General features: G+C 37.6%; 1 protein-coding gene across 2 annotated transcripts in view; it reads right to left on the bottom strand.

Moving 5' to 3' along the window:
* ptpn6 (protein tyrosine phosphatase non-receptor type 6) overlaps positions 1-15,859 on the bottom strand; it is a 31,135-nt gene extending 15,276 nt beyond the window's left edge. Inside the window, exons 1-5 of one of the 2 annotated variants that reach the window (XM_038284354.1) lie at positions 11,970-12,493; positions 11,582-11,607; positions 10,409-10,531; positions 9,349-9,543; positions 1,803-1,986 (exon numbers count right to left, since the gene is read on the bottom strand). In XM_038284354.1, the coding sequence (XP_038140282.1) occupies positions 1,803-1,986; positions 9,349-9,543; positions 10,409-10,531; positions 11,582-11,589 (510 nt within the window). In that variant the 5' untranslated portion in view covers positions 11,590-11,607; positions 11,970-12,493. Of the gene's footprint in view, positions 1-1,802; positions 1,987-9,348; positions 9,544-10,408; positions 10,532-11,581; positions 11,608-11,969; positions 12,494-15,608 lie in introns of those variants that run through there. The other variant, XM_038284352.1, reaches the window with a different exon arrangement.
* Positions 15,860-16,020: the final 161 nt, after the last annotated feature.

Genomic DNA, 16,020 nt, shown 5'->3' with positions numbered 1-16,020 from the left:
GTAAGGGCATTTACTGGCCTAACGTCTAAAATGAGCAGCAGACCTACAGTATGACGACATGGCCGCCCACCAAAACTGACAGACTGGGATGGAGAGGCATTAAGAAGTAGGCAGGAAGAGAAAAGCTGGTCAGTTCCCTTTTTAAAAATGTTGGTCACTTTTTAGATTAAAAAACAAGTTATTCTTTTGTGTGGAGCAAAGCAACCAGTTTTTAATGCCAGGACAGCACATATAAGATAAATAAGATTCATTTTTTCAGGAAAGTCTTTAAATTGCAAACAATCAAAATAAATATCCTATAGCCGTGATATGTTGGGGAAAATTCAAGTTGTAAAAATCTGTCTAATGTTCTGTTAAACATTTTTTCTCTAATATTTAAATATAATTTACCATTTAAGAAAAAATTAGTAATATAATCAATAATATGATTTAACCGATTTAAAACAGTGATGTCTCTACTAAGAATTTTTCTATATTTCAAAAGAAATTGAATTTACCATCTTTCTGGCTCATCTAACAAAAAAAACAGGAGTTGGCTAATTTTTTTATTAAGTAATGTAATAAATCCTCCTTCATGGTAAAAAAAAGTTAAGTATGCCCTGATTAAATTTGTAATCTTTATGCATGTTATACATGGATACATTAGTGTACTTTATTCCAGCTACTTCTCAGATTTGAGTGATTTTAAGAAGATGTAGAACAACAAAAAAAAGCCATAGGAGATCTGATTTTCAGTTTGCCATAGGCCATGGAGAGAACACAGCAAACGTGTTTAAGTAGAGGTTAAAATGTTTCTTATTATCTGACATGCAAGTTGCTGTCTGAAAAACAAAAAAATGACATGGCTTATCACATGCTGCAACATAGCGGTGGCAGCATTGGGCTGTGGTGACGCTTTTCTTCAGATGGTCTAAGTTCAAGGTAAAATCCTCTGAGTTTAAAACAGGACAGGTCTGGAAGAAAACCTGCCAGAGGCAGCTAAGGATATGAGACTGTGTTGGGGTGAGCTGGGTAAAATCGCAAACCAAACTTACCAGATTTTTATTTGTTAAAAGCCACGTAAACATTCTTTTGGTTTTTTCCAGGTCAAGATTATGCTCTACTTTGAGTCGCTCTATCATAGAAAATCCAAATAAAACACACTACATTTTGTGTTTGCTGCATAAGAAAATGGTGTAGAGTTAGAAGTGTAAATATTTCTTTTGTTAATGACTGGTAACATGTTTGTGCTCATGTGTTTCCTTTAAAAGAAGCAAACCTAAAGGATTAGAGCACAGTGCAAAGGGTAAACTACATCTGAGCTAAAAGCTTATTACAAGAAAGACCTTTAAGAGCCTTAAAAGATCTTTTCCACCAGAGGAACAATGCAGTGCATTTAAATAATGGCTGAATAGTGCATTCATTGAGCTAAAAATAAATATGCAATAACCATGATTACTGAGCAAGTAAGGAAAGAGCTTTAGCCACAGACTCCTCCTCACAGGCTAGAAGGTAAAAAGCTGCTTAGAGAGACTTCATCGCCTTATGAAACTAGGAAACTGCTTAATATTCCTTGTAACTTTAAAAATAAATTATTTTTAAATGCTTTAGGACCCACAGAAAACAGATGGCGAACACCTGACAGTGACACTTTAGAAAAACTCTGTTATTGCATAATACAGGGAAATGAGACTTTATTTTAAACTTCACTGCACAACTTTGGGAATAACCCACAACGCTGTTACACGATTTCAGCCTGATTAGAGACCTCCTATTTCTCTTTATTAAAAAAGATATATCTAAAAAGATTAACAAAGCCCCACCTGGCACATTATCTTGATGTGGGAGACCCTCTTTACTCCATTTTTGTTTATTTCATCTGTCAAAACAGAGAGGACAAAGTCCCCAGGTTTGGACAGCGACTCCCTGACCAGAAAGGTCCCCGGCTCGCCCTTGTTGCTGAGCAGCTTTTCTGCATTTGGGCCAGAAAGGTGACCGTGGTACCACCTAAAGGGGAGAGAGACAGAAGCACAATGAGGATTCATATAGAAAGGCTCTGAGCCAACGACTGCAACTCCCTACAGTTTAATGATGAAAACTTGTGGCTTTCATCATTAAACAATTTTAAAAACTCATGTTTACAGGAGGCAAATTTAACAGACAAAAAAAGACTGGAACTAAGCACAAACTTTCAATGTATAAATTGACTTATAAGCAGTTTAAGTGGAATAAGAGAACTTTATTTATGTAAAACGGGAAATATCAACAAACGGACTCTCAATAAGTCATAATAGGACCGAGTTGCCTAAGATTTTATCTAAGATCTTCATGTGACAGCAAGATAAAGTAGAATAATGATGAAAACGGCACATGCACAACCTAAAATACATGATATCTAGTTCTTTGTACAATGATGCACTGATCATAAAAAAATGAAAAATCTGAAACAAATGTCTCCTTCAAAAAAACTATCCTAACATGCTGATCGACTTGTGATATTTAAGGTTTACCTAAACATTCAACATTTATTAACATTCACACAACCAGCCCAAATTCATGCAGCAAAACGTTACAACAGCCTGCGGAGTCCTGACCTCATTTAAAGTTGCTTAAAAATATTTTCCATTTCAGAGGCTCAAACCTTTTTTTCCATCGTCCTCTGTCCTTTCAGCTAATAACCTACATTCATTTTCCTCCGAGATGCCCTATAATACGAAAGCAGCTCAATGACACACGATGACATTTATGCACTCAGCCTCTCTGATCTTCAAAAGAAATCACTGATGAAAAATCATGAATCAAATATAACCCCAGTGAAAAGATCACCTAAAATTCTGCTCTACTAAACATATTTTTGCAGCAGTGTCAACAATTTCCTCCATTGCACCAAAAGTCCACACAGACATAAGCTTTCAAACATGATCGGAGAACAGATGCTGTATTTGAGTGCTCAGGTCCGAACTTCTGCATGACAAACCCCCTGCACTTTGTCTTTGTCTGCACTTTGTCTGCCTTATTTGGGTCCTTCACTTCCTAATAATTCTAAGTTGTGGTCCATTTCCCGCTATATCCCTTCAGCTTTATGAGCTTTTATACACGAAGAGTTCACTTTTCAAACATGTTGGTCACTTTTTTAGATTAAAACAAGTTATTCTCTTGTGTAGAGCAAAACTGCCCAGGCTAGCAACCAGCTTACAATGCCAGGACAGCACACAACAGAAAACAAACAAAAATAATTAAGATAAAATTCCTTTTGTCAGTTAAATTGCATATAGTCAAAATGAATATCCAATAGCCTTGAACTGTTGGTGAAAATGCAAGTTTTAAAAATCTGTCTAATGTTCTGTTAAACATTTTTTCTTTAATATTTAAATATAATTTAACATTTCAAATGATAGTAACTAGTAATATAATCAATAATATGATTTAACTGTCATGAGGAAATTAATAATGTCTCTAATAAGATTTTTTCCTTTATTTTAAAAGAAATTGACTTTAACATCTTTCTGGCTCATTTAATAAACAAGAGGATTTGGCTAATTTCTTATTTAGTAATGTAATAAATCCTCCACCATGGTAAAAAAAGAAAAGTAAGTGTATTTTATTCCAACTACATCTCTGTATAGTAATGCCAATCTGCAGCTTGTTGTTTTATGCACTTGGGGTTAGATTTGAGTAATTTTAGAAATAAAAAAAAATGTTACATTAGTTAGTCATTAATTTACAAAAACCCTAAAACTGATAAATGGTTTACTGAAGCATAACATGAGAACAGATAACTTCATGTTTGTAGATTTTAATTTGCAGGCAGGGTAAAGCTAGCACTGATATAGAGTGTTGTATAATATCTCACAACTTCAACAGTAAAAGTGATTTTTTTTTTCCCCCGTTTGTTTTCGGACAGGAGATGCAGAATGCAGACCAATTTTTTGGGGGGGTTAAGCTTAAGGTTAAGCTTCTCCATGGACATATAAATCTAATGCACGCTCTGACTCTTCCACATATTTTTATTCTGCATACTTTCTGGAAGAAAAGGTTTTGGATTTTTTTCCCCCCTGAACTTGCCAACTAAGAAACCAAGTTGACATTCTCCTGGACTCCCACAAACTTGGTACAGGGTGACAAGCAGTAGACACTGACTGTAGTGTGATACAGTCAAGGGTCAGCAATCGGTCCTTTTAAGGCTCTGCAGCGATGTGGCTCATTGCATTATGAGATCAGGGAAGCGACAGCTGCAGCACTGTAAATCTAATGCGTTCATTAATTAATTTATAAAAGGAAATCCAAACTAAATAAAAAAAATGCAGGTGGCGGTGCTATAACCAGATTGGATTTATTTTTGTCCACTGCTGTGCTGCGTACTTATTTGTACGTTAACTTACAAATGCAGCTTAAGTCTGACTTAATTTTAGGCACAGTTCTCGTTTTCTTTTTCTAAACTTCCTGCGTTGCGGTCGGAAAATTTCTGATGACAGATTTCGTGGCTGAACAGGACAGAGTATTTATAGCCTACCCCCATTCGATGTGTTACATCCACTAATACCACACCCCTTTTCTACCTTTTGCAGTAAATTAAGCTGCTTCTTGTTTTTTAATTAATTATGTGCAAGCCTTGGATTGAATAATCCTTTCAGATGAAGTGAAGGGCATGCAATACTAAAGGAAAAAAAGGGTTTTTGTAGCATTTTGCAAAAGCTGCAAACTAGCTTGATAAAGATCTTTCATGTTAGTGGACAAAGTTAAATCTTTCTCAATCAGGTAGCAACTTTTTCTAGGAACTGATAGCAGGACAAGTGCATAACGAGGCAACCAGATGAGATGCATGCAGTCACACTGTGCTGAAACGGTGTCTGTGCTTGATGAGGAAGATAAAAAGTAACCAAGAACAAGATGGAGTGTGCAATAGAGGAAGGCAAGCAAGCAGGGTCTGGCCATTGCTTTCAAAAGTGTCAAAACTTAAAGTTTCCAACCGCAGAAACAAAAGGGAAGTTAAACAACTGTCACAGAGAGAGAGAGAGAGAGAAGGATGGGGGGGGGGGGGGGGGGGGGGGGTTAAAGGGTACAGCTACCAACTTGAGGTTCAGCCTGACAAAATGTAGCAGAAAATTCTGTCTTTGGTGCAGAGCTGCGGTGGACAAAGCTCTGCAGGTCATCACTTTATTAGCGTGCAGAGAAGCTTAAATTTTTCAACTTGGAGGAAAATCCACACTTCAAGCTGCAACGCCATGAGCAACATAAGCATAAAAACAAAAATATTAATTAAGATTTTTAATTTAGAAGGAATCCAAATCATTTTTTTTACTGTGGAGCTACTGCTGAATTATATAACATGCATGCAAACAGATGATCTGCATCATCTAAAGACTATATTTAGCAACAGCTAAGGAGCTGAATTTATACGTTGTGACTTGCGAGAAGTATACGTTTTAATTAGTTCAATTTAACATCCTTTTGAACACTGCTGATTAAATTACTGACACAAGTAATGCAGGTGCAAATAGCTTCATCCGTTGAAGGAGGCCTAATTTTATTTTTGTGCTTTTAAGGTTAAAAGTTATCTCCCTTAAATGTCTCCAAAGACAGAATACAAGAGACTTCATCCAGGTTTTACAGTGGTATCATGTATTTTTGTTGTTTGCATTAAAACACAACTATTGCAAATAAACTGTTTGGAGACCCGCAATTTAAAATTTCTATGTCAAATATGTTTTTTTTTTTCTAAAGTTTTATTAATACTTCATTCTATTATGAATACGTTTTTTTTTTTACCTTGTTTTACACATTAGACATGCCTTTTTGAGTCATAAGGATTTTACTAAACATTTCACCTCATAAATGAAAACAAACTTTATAAATTGAATACTTTATCTAAAATTCCTGGATTTTAAGTAGTGTGTGTTTTTTAATCTATTTTTCACAATCCCTTATATTTACTTTGCTTAGCTTGCATAAAAAAAGCCAATAGAAATATCCCAATGTTTCTTTCAGAAGGCAATTTTCTAGTATAGTTGCTTTTATTCCAAATTAATATTGAGAAATACAGGTGCTGGTCATAAAATTAGAATATCATGAAAAAGTAGATTGATTTCAGTAATTCCATTTAGAAAGTGAAACTTGTATATTATATTCATACATTACATACAAACTCATATATTTCAGATGTTTATTTTGTTTAATTTTGATGATTACAAATGACAACAAATGAAAATCTCAAATTCATCATATCAGAAAATTAGAATATTACTGAAGACCAATAAAAACAAAGGATTTATAGAAATGTTGGCCAACTGAAAAGTATGAACATGAAAAGTATGAGCATGTACAGCACTCAGTATTTAGTTGGGCCTCCTTTGGCCTGTATTACTGCAGCAATGCGGCGTGGCATGGAGTCGATCAGTCTGTGGCACTGCTCAGGTGTTATGATAGCCCAGGTTGCTCTAATAGTGGCTTTTAGCTCTTCTGAATTGTTGGGTCTGGTGTATTGCATCTTCTTCTTCACAATACCCCATAGATTTTCTATGGGGTTAAGGTCAGGAGAGTTTGCTGGCCAATTAAGAACAGGGATACCATGGTCCTTCAACCAGGTACTGGTAGCTTTGGCACTGTGTGCAGGTGCCAAGTCCTGTTGGAAAATGAAATCTGCATCTCCAAAAAGTTGGTCAGCTGCAGGAAGCATGAAGTGCTCTAAAACTTCCTGGTATGTGGCTGCGTTGACCCTGGACCTCAGAAAACACAATGGACCAACACCAGCAGATGACATGGCACCCCAAACCATCACTGACTGTGGAAACTTTACACTGGACTTCAAGCAACGTGGATGAAGTGCCTCTCTTCTTTTCCTCCAGACTCTGGGACCTTGATTTCCAAAGGAAATGCAAAATTTACTTTCATCAGAGAACATGACTTTGGACCACTCACCAGCAGTCCAGTCCTGTTTCTCTTTAGCCCAGGCAAGACGCTTCTGACGCTGTCTGTGGTTCAAGAGTGGCTTGACACAAGGAATGCGACAGCAGAAACCCATGTCTTTCATACGTCTGTGTGTGGTGGTTCTTGAAGCACTCACTCCAGCTGCAGTCCACTCTTTGTGAATCTCCCCCACATTTTTGAATGGGTTTTGTTTCACAATCCTCTCCAGGGTGCGGTTATCTCTCTTGCTTGTACACTTTTTTCGACCACATCTTTTCCTTCCCTTCGCCTCTCTATTAATGTGCTTGGACACTGAGCTCTGTGAACAGCCAGCCTCTTTAGCGATGACCTTTTGTGTCTTGCCCTCCTTGTGCAAGGTGTCGATGGTCGTCTTTTGGACAACTGTCAAGTCAGCAGTCTTCCCCATGATTGTGTAGCCTATAGAACTAGACTGAAAGACCATTTAAAGGCTTTTGCAGGTGGTTTGAGTTAATTAGCTGATTAGAGTGTGGCACCAGGGGCCATCAATTTTGAACCTTTTCACAATATTCTAATTTTCTGATATGATGAATTTGAGATTTTCATTTGTTGTCATTTGTAATCATCAAAATTAAACAAAATAAACATCTGAAATATATGAGTTTGTATGTAATGTATGAATATAATATACAAGTTTCACTTTTTAAATGGAATTACTGAAATCAATCTACTTTTTCATGATATTCTAATTTTATGACCAGCACCTGTATATTATGCTGCAGCATTCACAGAAAGTAATAACCATTTTTGTGACATTAAATATGAACACTTAAAACTAAATCATCACTTACACTTAAATAGGCAGACTGAAATAGTTTTCCAAAATGCACAAATTAGTGCCGTGCATATTTTCTCTTAAAAATTTTTAACCAACTCTTAGTGTTCTTGTGATGGGATTTGTTGTTTCTTAAGTTGCTTTAACCAGTTCTGATTCTCCTGATCCCTAAAAAAATGTTTAACATCACCTCACACCAAACTTTCAGTATTAATGATGATGTTTTTTGAGAAGGAATCTTACTGGACTATCAACTGAAGTCTAAAAAAAATCAGGTCTAAGTGAAAAATAACCCCAGAGAAATGTGACCAGTACAATGAAACTTCACACAAGTATCAGCAGAAAACTTTCTCAACGTGTTGCAAAATTAAGTTTCTGTTTTATTTCCTGAGATGCAATTTAAAACTTTTTAGAGGACAAAACAGTCTAAATGTGATATATTTAAGCGTTTATTTCTGTTCAGTTTTATGGTTTACAGCTAATAAACGAACATTCAGTTTCTCATAGAACAACATCAGACAAATAAAATGATTTTCAGTAGTGAAATATTTAGTTTCAGAGGACTGATGTGGGAAGTTGGGTTGAAGGAAAAAGTGAGGTAGAAAAAGATGCATGGAAGACTTTTGACACAAAGGCCAGTGGAGGAGAATCACGTGGCATGGACTGTGTTTCAAGAGGGACAACCCACAGATGTATTCAGATGGGCTACAAATGTTATATTGCTTATTTTAAGCCGCTCTTGCATTTCATTTGGAGGAAGAGAGGAGAAAAGTATAATCCAAAATCTAGACCACGAGTTTCACCTTTTTATTTGGATAGCAAATAATTTTTATTGTGGCTATAACAGTCCTATGCATTGAGATTTTGCTGTATCAGAGTAAGACATAGCTGTGTTTCAGCTATACTATCAAACTGAGCTAGATGTTGAAAAACCTCAGCAGCTTCAAAAAGCTGGGTGTAAGATCACTGACTCACACTATGATGAACAAAGATGCTAGGAAACCTTGAATCTCTTCAAATTTCTCCCCGCAGGAAAAGATTAATTGAAGACGTAATAAATGGACAAATGACGTTTATCATCCTTGTTACATAGACCGAGACAAGAGGAAATCTAACTGGTCAGAGTTATTTTTAACTCCACCACCAAACCAAATGTCATCACATCGTACATGAAAGTGAGGGTTCAGGCCATGTTCAGAGGACTGATACACAAAAACTCACTGCTGCTGCTGCTGGAACAATTTACCAGGCCATTAACCCTGAATATTCTGTATTTACCCCGGCAAAGTTCTCTGGTAAATTTCAACAGTTAAAAAATAAAGCTCCTAAAAATCTACCAACAAGTAAGTCTGACTGTTTTGAGCAACGAAAGTAGAATAAATGAACAACAAAATTTTACTATTTTAAGACAGAGTATAACGTGCAAAGCAAATTATTTTCTACAAGAGTTTCTAACATTTACGAAATGTATATATTAACTGGCTATAAGTAATGGTATGAGGAAAATTAGATCCCAGATGTAGGACTATATAAATGCAACCACCTCATGGTAAAGCATGGCTGCGTCAGTGTCATTTCTTGAGGATGCTTGTTTTAGCTGTATATAGGATAACATGTAAGGAAATGTTCAGATGAGAGGGAGTACAGACCTCTCTGTGGTGGGGTCAGAGCAGTTAACCGGGTACTTGAGCTCGATAATCGTCCCATCCTTGTCCTGAAGGATGCCATTCTCAGCAGTGTAGTAGTCCACCAGCTCTGATAGGGTAGCAAACTTCTCCCCACCGTACAGGTCGTAGTAGTCTCCAGTGTTTTGGATGCGAATGTGGGTGATTGAATCGCTTACCCTGAAGGAAATTAAACAGAATAAACTGTCAAAAGGTTTTTCTTGACTTATATTCATGAGAACAGTCTGCCATATTCTTTGCATTTAATAATAATGAGCTAACATCTGAGGAGCAATAATTCATTATGAACCATGACCAGGGTGTCTAAAAGGCTAAGCTACCCATTCCATTCAGTTCAGTTGGAGTAAACTTCTGTTCATGAATAATCCCAGCCAACTACTACAAACTCTTGACTATGCAAAAATCTTGGTTTTATATGAGAGGCAATCTGTTGCATGAATTACTATATGGTGGATACTTGAGCTGATGTTCCTCGATAAAATTACTCAGTTTAACCATTGCGGGCGAACGGAAATAAACCGTCAACAATATTCTCGAAAAGAACAATAGAAAAAAAAAACAGTTAATGCAACAGACAATCCCCTCATAAATCCGTCAGTTTTGATAACTTTTTGTTGATGAATGTAAATGCTCAATCGGTTTCCATTAAACTGATGTGTGAGAACTCCTACAGAGGAAATGCCTTCTCTGAAGCTGATGAAGGCACATTAATGCCTTACCTCTTAGAAGACATGCTCTAAAACAGAAGTTGATTTTACGATCAGAGAAGGTTCAGATATAAAATCATTTGAGTCTAAAGAGCAAAGGTGTCTCTTGTAGTCTGATATGCAAACATCAGATTTATGTGTAATTATTTCCCCTTCTAGATATCTGTAGTGAAATTCCCACGGAATGGTTTATGTTCAGACTGTAGAAATATTATAAAATTACCTCGTATGAATATTTTTATCAGTAATCTTAAGTTGTATTATATTGAGTACGGTAACATTTAACGTAAGCAGAAGACAGTAAGTCCAGTTATTACCTCACTGAAAGGGAGAAGTCACCAACATTTTTCTTGCTGGGCCGAGCCAAAAAGCTGCCATGGATGCCCCGAGACTTCAGGATGTCCTCGGCCTCCCGACCAGAGATGTCTCTGTGGAACCACCTGGATCACATGCAGTATAAATGCAGACAAATGCACTATGAACCGTATAAAAAGTTAAGATTTGATAAGCAGAGGCGTGTTAATTTTTAAACAGAGAAGACTCAGAGGTATATTTGTACAGATTCACCGCAGGATCCTGCTGAGAGATAACTAAACAAGAGTCTAACAGGCAGGTTAAGCTCAGTTTAAAGGCAAAACAAAGCTAAAAATGGAATCAACAATTTTAGAAGCGGAAATTGTTTTATTTAGATGTTGTTTTGCTCCTTTATTCTCTATTTAGATAAACGATCCAAACCAGCATCACCTCTAGACGAAATGGCGATTACTGTAGAAAAAAATGGGCCTGTTTTATTACCCCTGCCTAAATCAAAATATGAAAGATATAAAAAAGGTAATTCCACAAAACTTCATAACCACACCCCATGGTCGTGGACATCGGAGTGTAATGCAGCTCATTGCTTCTATTTATCAAAATATTGGTTTAAAGTTTTTTTTCTTAGCCAAATTGAATCAAATCACCCTCTTAAATTTGAATTAGGTAACATTTTAAAACTCAGCCACCTGACACTCCGATAAATAATTTGATAATTTTTAGCAGATATTGGTCCCTCTAAGATGGTTTTCAAGTAAAAATGCCAAATTATCCTGCTTTATAACAGCAAAGTATAAAAACGTCTGCATTTAAGCACCTGGACAGCAACAGTATTGCAGATATTATTTTAACAGTCTAACACAGATAAATGTTAACAGAAACAGAGCAGGGACATGCGATGACAAAAGAACATGAATGTTGAGGATATAGACGTCTAATAAAAGATCTAACTTTGCATTTTTTCTTTCTGACACGTTACCTTGTCGAAAGCAGATCTTTTAACACACAGGGCTTGAGAAATCACATGATAGAGGAACAGAGAAGAATGAGTGAACGGCTGGCGTAAGACAAGACAAGGAGGAATGGAAACAGAGAAGTTCATATCAAGCAAACACAAAGAGACACGACCAGAGATGACTAACTGAGCGGTACATAGTCCGGCAGAGGCTTTGACTCACCGAACCATGGCGTCTCCTCACTTTTTCTGAGACAACAGAGAAGAAGTCACTTGTACCTATGCAACACTTAGTCTCAATAAAATAAGTATTTTCTTTTTTAAACCCCTAATCTGATAAAAATATTTTTAGCTACTTCCTTACTCCTTGTGCACGTTATTTACTGATGACTTTCTATCTTTTTGAACGTTTGCTCTCAGAAAGTAACTAGACCTCCAATCTTTCCATCGATTATCAAAACCATCGCATCTATATCATGCTTCATCCTATCGCATTCTCATAACACCAATAAACCCTCCCCTTCTCAAAACTTTGCTGCACCCTGACCTCCTCCTACCTCCACTTCGCCCCTTCCTTATCTTATTACAACCAAAAGCAGGTAAACACTTACTTCTCAGCTGCTCCTGAAAACAACTGTTGCTCGGCCAAGGAGTTTACACAAGTATACGTCTGTCTCTTCCCCCTTCGGTGTCGTTCGCTCTCTTCCTTCCTTTTTACGTCTCCTTTCACAAAATAGTGAAAGCAAGACAGGAACAAAAATAGCTGACAGGCCGGAATTCCTCCAGCAGATAGAGATGCCCCCCCCCCTTCTCTATCACTCTTTTTTTTTAATGACAACCGCAACAAGAACTTGTCAAATCTGAGAACAGCAACAGTTTAGGCTCCATCACTGAAGTTTCCTGTGCAGACTTTGGCGCAAACAGCAAGGTCAGCTCAGGCAGCTCCATTCACCGGCGGATTGACAGCGACCAAACACTCCATTAAGCTGAACCGAAATACAACTATTAAAAGGGAAAAAAAGATCTCTTCTACAGCGCATGGATCTACACAATAACACACACAGAGCTACCTTCTACCTCCCACCTGTCTGCCAATACTGCTGTTTGCCCTTTACTTCATGGTGTGTATGAATGCACGCACAAAACACACAAAGGTCAGAGTCACAGAGTACTTCCTCATTTAGAATCTGACCTCCCCCCCCTCTGTAAAATGTGCCTGTGTGGGTGTGTTTATGCTACATAAATATTTGAAGTGGTAAACATTTAATCAAAATGAGTTAATAGATAAAGGCTAAATCTAAATCCGCTGATAAATATCAACCCAAAGCAAATAATATAGAAAGCTACAAAAGGGAAAAAGATCTGCTTCCTCTGCATACAAAATGTGTGCATCACTTCAAACATTTGGTTACACAGCAAGGACACATTTCACAGACAGACAGTCTGTGCTTAATTTGCAAATTATTTTCATTTGCAGAAACACAGTTACATTCATGTAAAACTAGTTTTTCCATTTTAAAAGTGTCAGCATAATAATGTAAAGAAAGGGAAAACCAGAGGAGTAATATATATATATATATATATATATATATATATATATATATATATACACACACACACACACACACACATTCACAGATAGAAACACCCACTCACACATAACAGTGGAGTTTCACCCTGCCCCCAGCAAGCAGACATACCAACACACATGCAGCCCTGCAGGTGTCGTCGTGGTTAACGCCAGCAGCTTGCATTGTATTCCTCCTTCGCTGTCTGCAACAGTTAGAGGTGGTTTGCCTTTTCTTCCCTTGTTCACGACTTAAGCAAATGCATGCACATGCAAAACTTACACTGGTTCAGCTTTCACAGCTGCAGGATTACAACGAGGATGTTTCCCATGATTATGTCATGTTTAATCAATTCTCTCACTGTTATAACCATCCAACTGTTGGAAAGCATGAAGACTGTTGCTGTTTTGAGGTTTGAATGCATTTGCATCCTTGTTCCTTTGTGATAATGTTCACACTGTCAGTTAGGGGAAAGATGTCACACTAAGGGAATACAATTACCACATTTAAGAAATAACTGATTTCCACACAAAATTTCAGAATCAAATGTTTTGCATATTATGAAGCCTACTACCAGTTTTTTGTGATTGTTTAGTGGTTTTAACAGTCACTTTTCCGAACCTCCAAAATCAGTCCTTTTAGCCTATTCATGAGAGAGACAGAAGGAAGGAAGGAAGGAAGGAAGGAAGGAAGGAAGGAAGGAAGGAAGGAAGGAAGGAAGGAAGGAATTAACTGAATGGATGGATGGAAGGGATGAACGGAAGGAATTAACTGAATGGATGGATGGAAGGGATGAACGGAAGGAATTAACTGAATGGATGGATGGAAGGGATGAACGGAAGGAAGGAAGGAAGGAATTAACTGAATGGATGGATGGAAGGGATGAACGGAATGGATGAACTGAAGGGATGAACTGAATGGATGGATGGAAGGGATGAACGGAATGGATGAACTGAAGGGATTAACTGAATGGATGGATGGAAGGGATGAACGGAATGGATGAACTGAAGGGATGAACTGAATGGATGATAAACTGAACGATGAACCGAATGGATGAACCGAAGGGATGAACTGAAGGGATGAACTGAACGATGAACCGAATGGATGAACCGAATGGATGGATGGAATGAACTGAGTGGAAGAACTGAAGGGATGAACTAAAGGGATGAACTGAATGGATGGATGGAAGGGATAAACTGGATGGATGAAATGATTGGATGAACTAACTGGATGGATGGAAAGAGCTGGATAGATGGAAGGAAGGGATGAACTGAATGGATGGAAGGGTTGAACTGAATGGATGAACCGAATGGATGGATGGAATGAACTGAATGGAAGAACTGAAGGGATGAACTGAATGGATGGATGGAAGGGATAAACTGAATGGATGAAATGATTGGATGAACTAATTGGATGGATGGAAAGAGCTGGATGGATGGAAGGAAGGGATGAACCGAATGGATGGATGGAAAGAACTGAATGGAAGAACCGAATGGATGAACCGAATGAATGAACCAAATGGATGAACCGAATGGATGAACTGAAGGGATGAACTGAATGATGTACTGAATGGATGAACCGAATGGATGAACCGAATGGATGAACCGAATGGATGGATGGAATGAGCTGAATGGGTGGATGGAAGGGATGAACTGAATGAATGGATGGAAGGAAGGGACGAACTGAATGGATGGATGGAAGGGTTGAACTGAATACAAGGAAGGAAGGAAGGAAGGAAGGAAGGAAGGAAGGAAGGAAGGAAGGAAGGAAGGAAGGAAGGAAGGAAGGAAGGAGAAAAGAGGGAAGAGATAAACCTGAAAAATATTTGAAAAATCCACACACTTCATCTTTTCATATGCAAATAAAAACCTTCTCCAGCGATTTTTGACCCCAAAGAAGAAATGTTTACAGTTAATAGTCAACATCCCCTAAAAATGAAGAAACCTGCTCCATTATCTGAGAAACATCCACCTATGAAACTGTATAAGTGCCTACCTACCAGCGGGATCTAATATGTAGGGGTGTCAACAATAATCGATTCAGCGATGCATTGCAATGCGGGGCATGCACGATTCAGCATCGATGCAGCAATGTGCCATAATCGATTATGTCACAGTTTATTTTCTGGCCTCAAATGGACAAGTTGTGAAGTTTCAATTACTTCCGGTGGCATACCAACAACAATCAAGATGGCTGAGGCGGAGGGAGATGACCGCGATAGACGGGTAGGCCTAATTAAAAACGCACCAAAAGCTTGGAAAGCGGATATCTGGGCACATTTCGGATTTTACGAAGTCAGTGGGATTTTGATGCATCGCAATGCATCGTGGAATCGAATCGTTACCTGGTGAATCTTAATCGAATCGAATCGTGAGGGCAGTGCCAATGCACACCCCTACTAATATGTTTTATTATTTTTAAAAAGGAAAAACATAGATTAGGAATTTCAAAACTTAAAAATAACCCACAGGTTTAGAAGATGATGTTAGATCATTTATGGCTTTGGTCATGTAATGAAATAACTTTTTACCACTTGTCATCAAATGAGTTCCAATTTGTTGAGATAATTTACCAGCAGGCAGACAAATCAAAGTGGAAAAGAATAGAGAAAAATAACACCTCAGAAATTGGCAGAGGGAGGAAAAAACGATCTTCAAAAATCAAAAAATATAAAATACTCACCCACAAGACATTTTCTGGATTCCTCTTGGTATCCAAACACAGTTGGACTGGTCCTGATCAGGAGGTGATTATAATCCTGTGGTCTCCTTATGAACAAACCAAGTTTTGTCAGAGTTTTTTCAACTCACAAATAATTTCCAGAGTTAAGCATAAATTCTTCTTGTTCTTTTCTCCATTTTCCATTGACCCTTTAACAAGTCCAAACTGAAGCCTACATCTGTTTTTATGATAAGCTATCAAAAACCACCCACTCCTCCCACCCTGTAATTTACTCTAATTCTTCTTAATTATTGCATTATCTGCGGAAGGAAAATACGTCTTTTCCTGTCAGCTTTCCTCCAGATCCTCCTCTCACAACCTGCTCCATGGGGAAGATATGTTTTTATCTCCAGTAGTCTTTATTTGCCTGCAT

The sequence above is a fragment of the Cyprinodon tularosa genome, unplaced genomic scaffold (genome assembly GCF_016077235.1).
Source record: "Cyprinodon tularosa strain WSP-4 unplaced genomic scaffold, ASM1607723v1 ctg2, whole genome shotgun sequence".
Classification (NCBI taxonomy): domain Eukaryota; kingdom Metazoa; phylum Chordata; class Actinopteri; order Cyprinodontiformes; family Cyprinodontidae; genus Cyprinodon; species Cyprinodon tularosa.
Note: the sequence above shows the minus strand (reverse complement) of the source record. Positions and strands in the feature narration are given on the sequence as shown.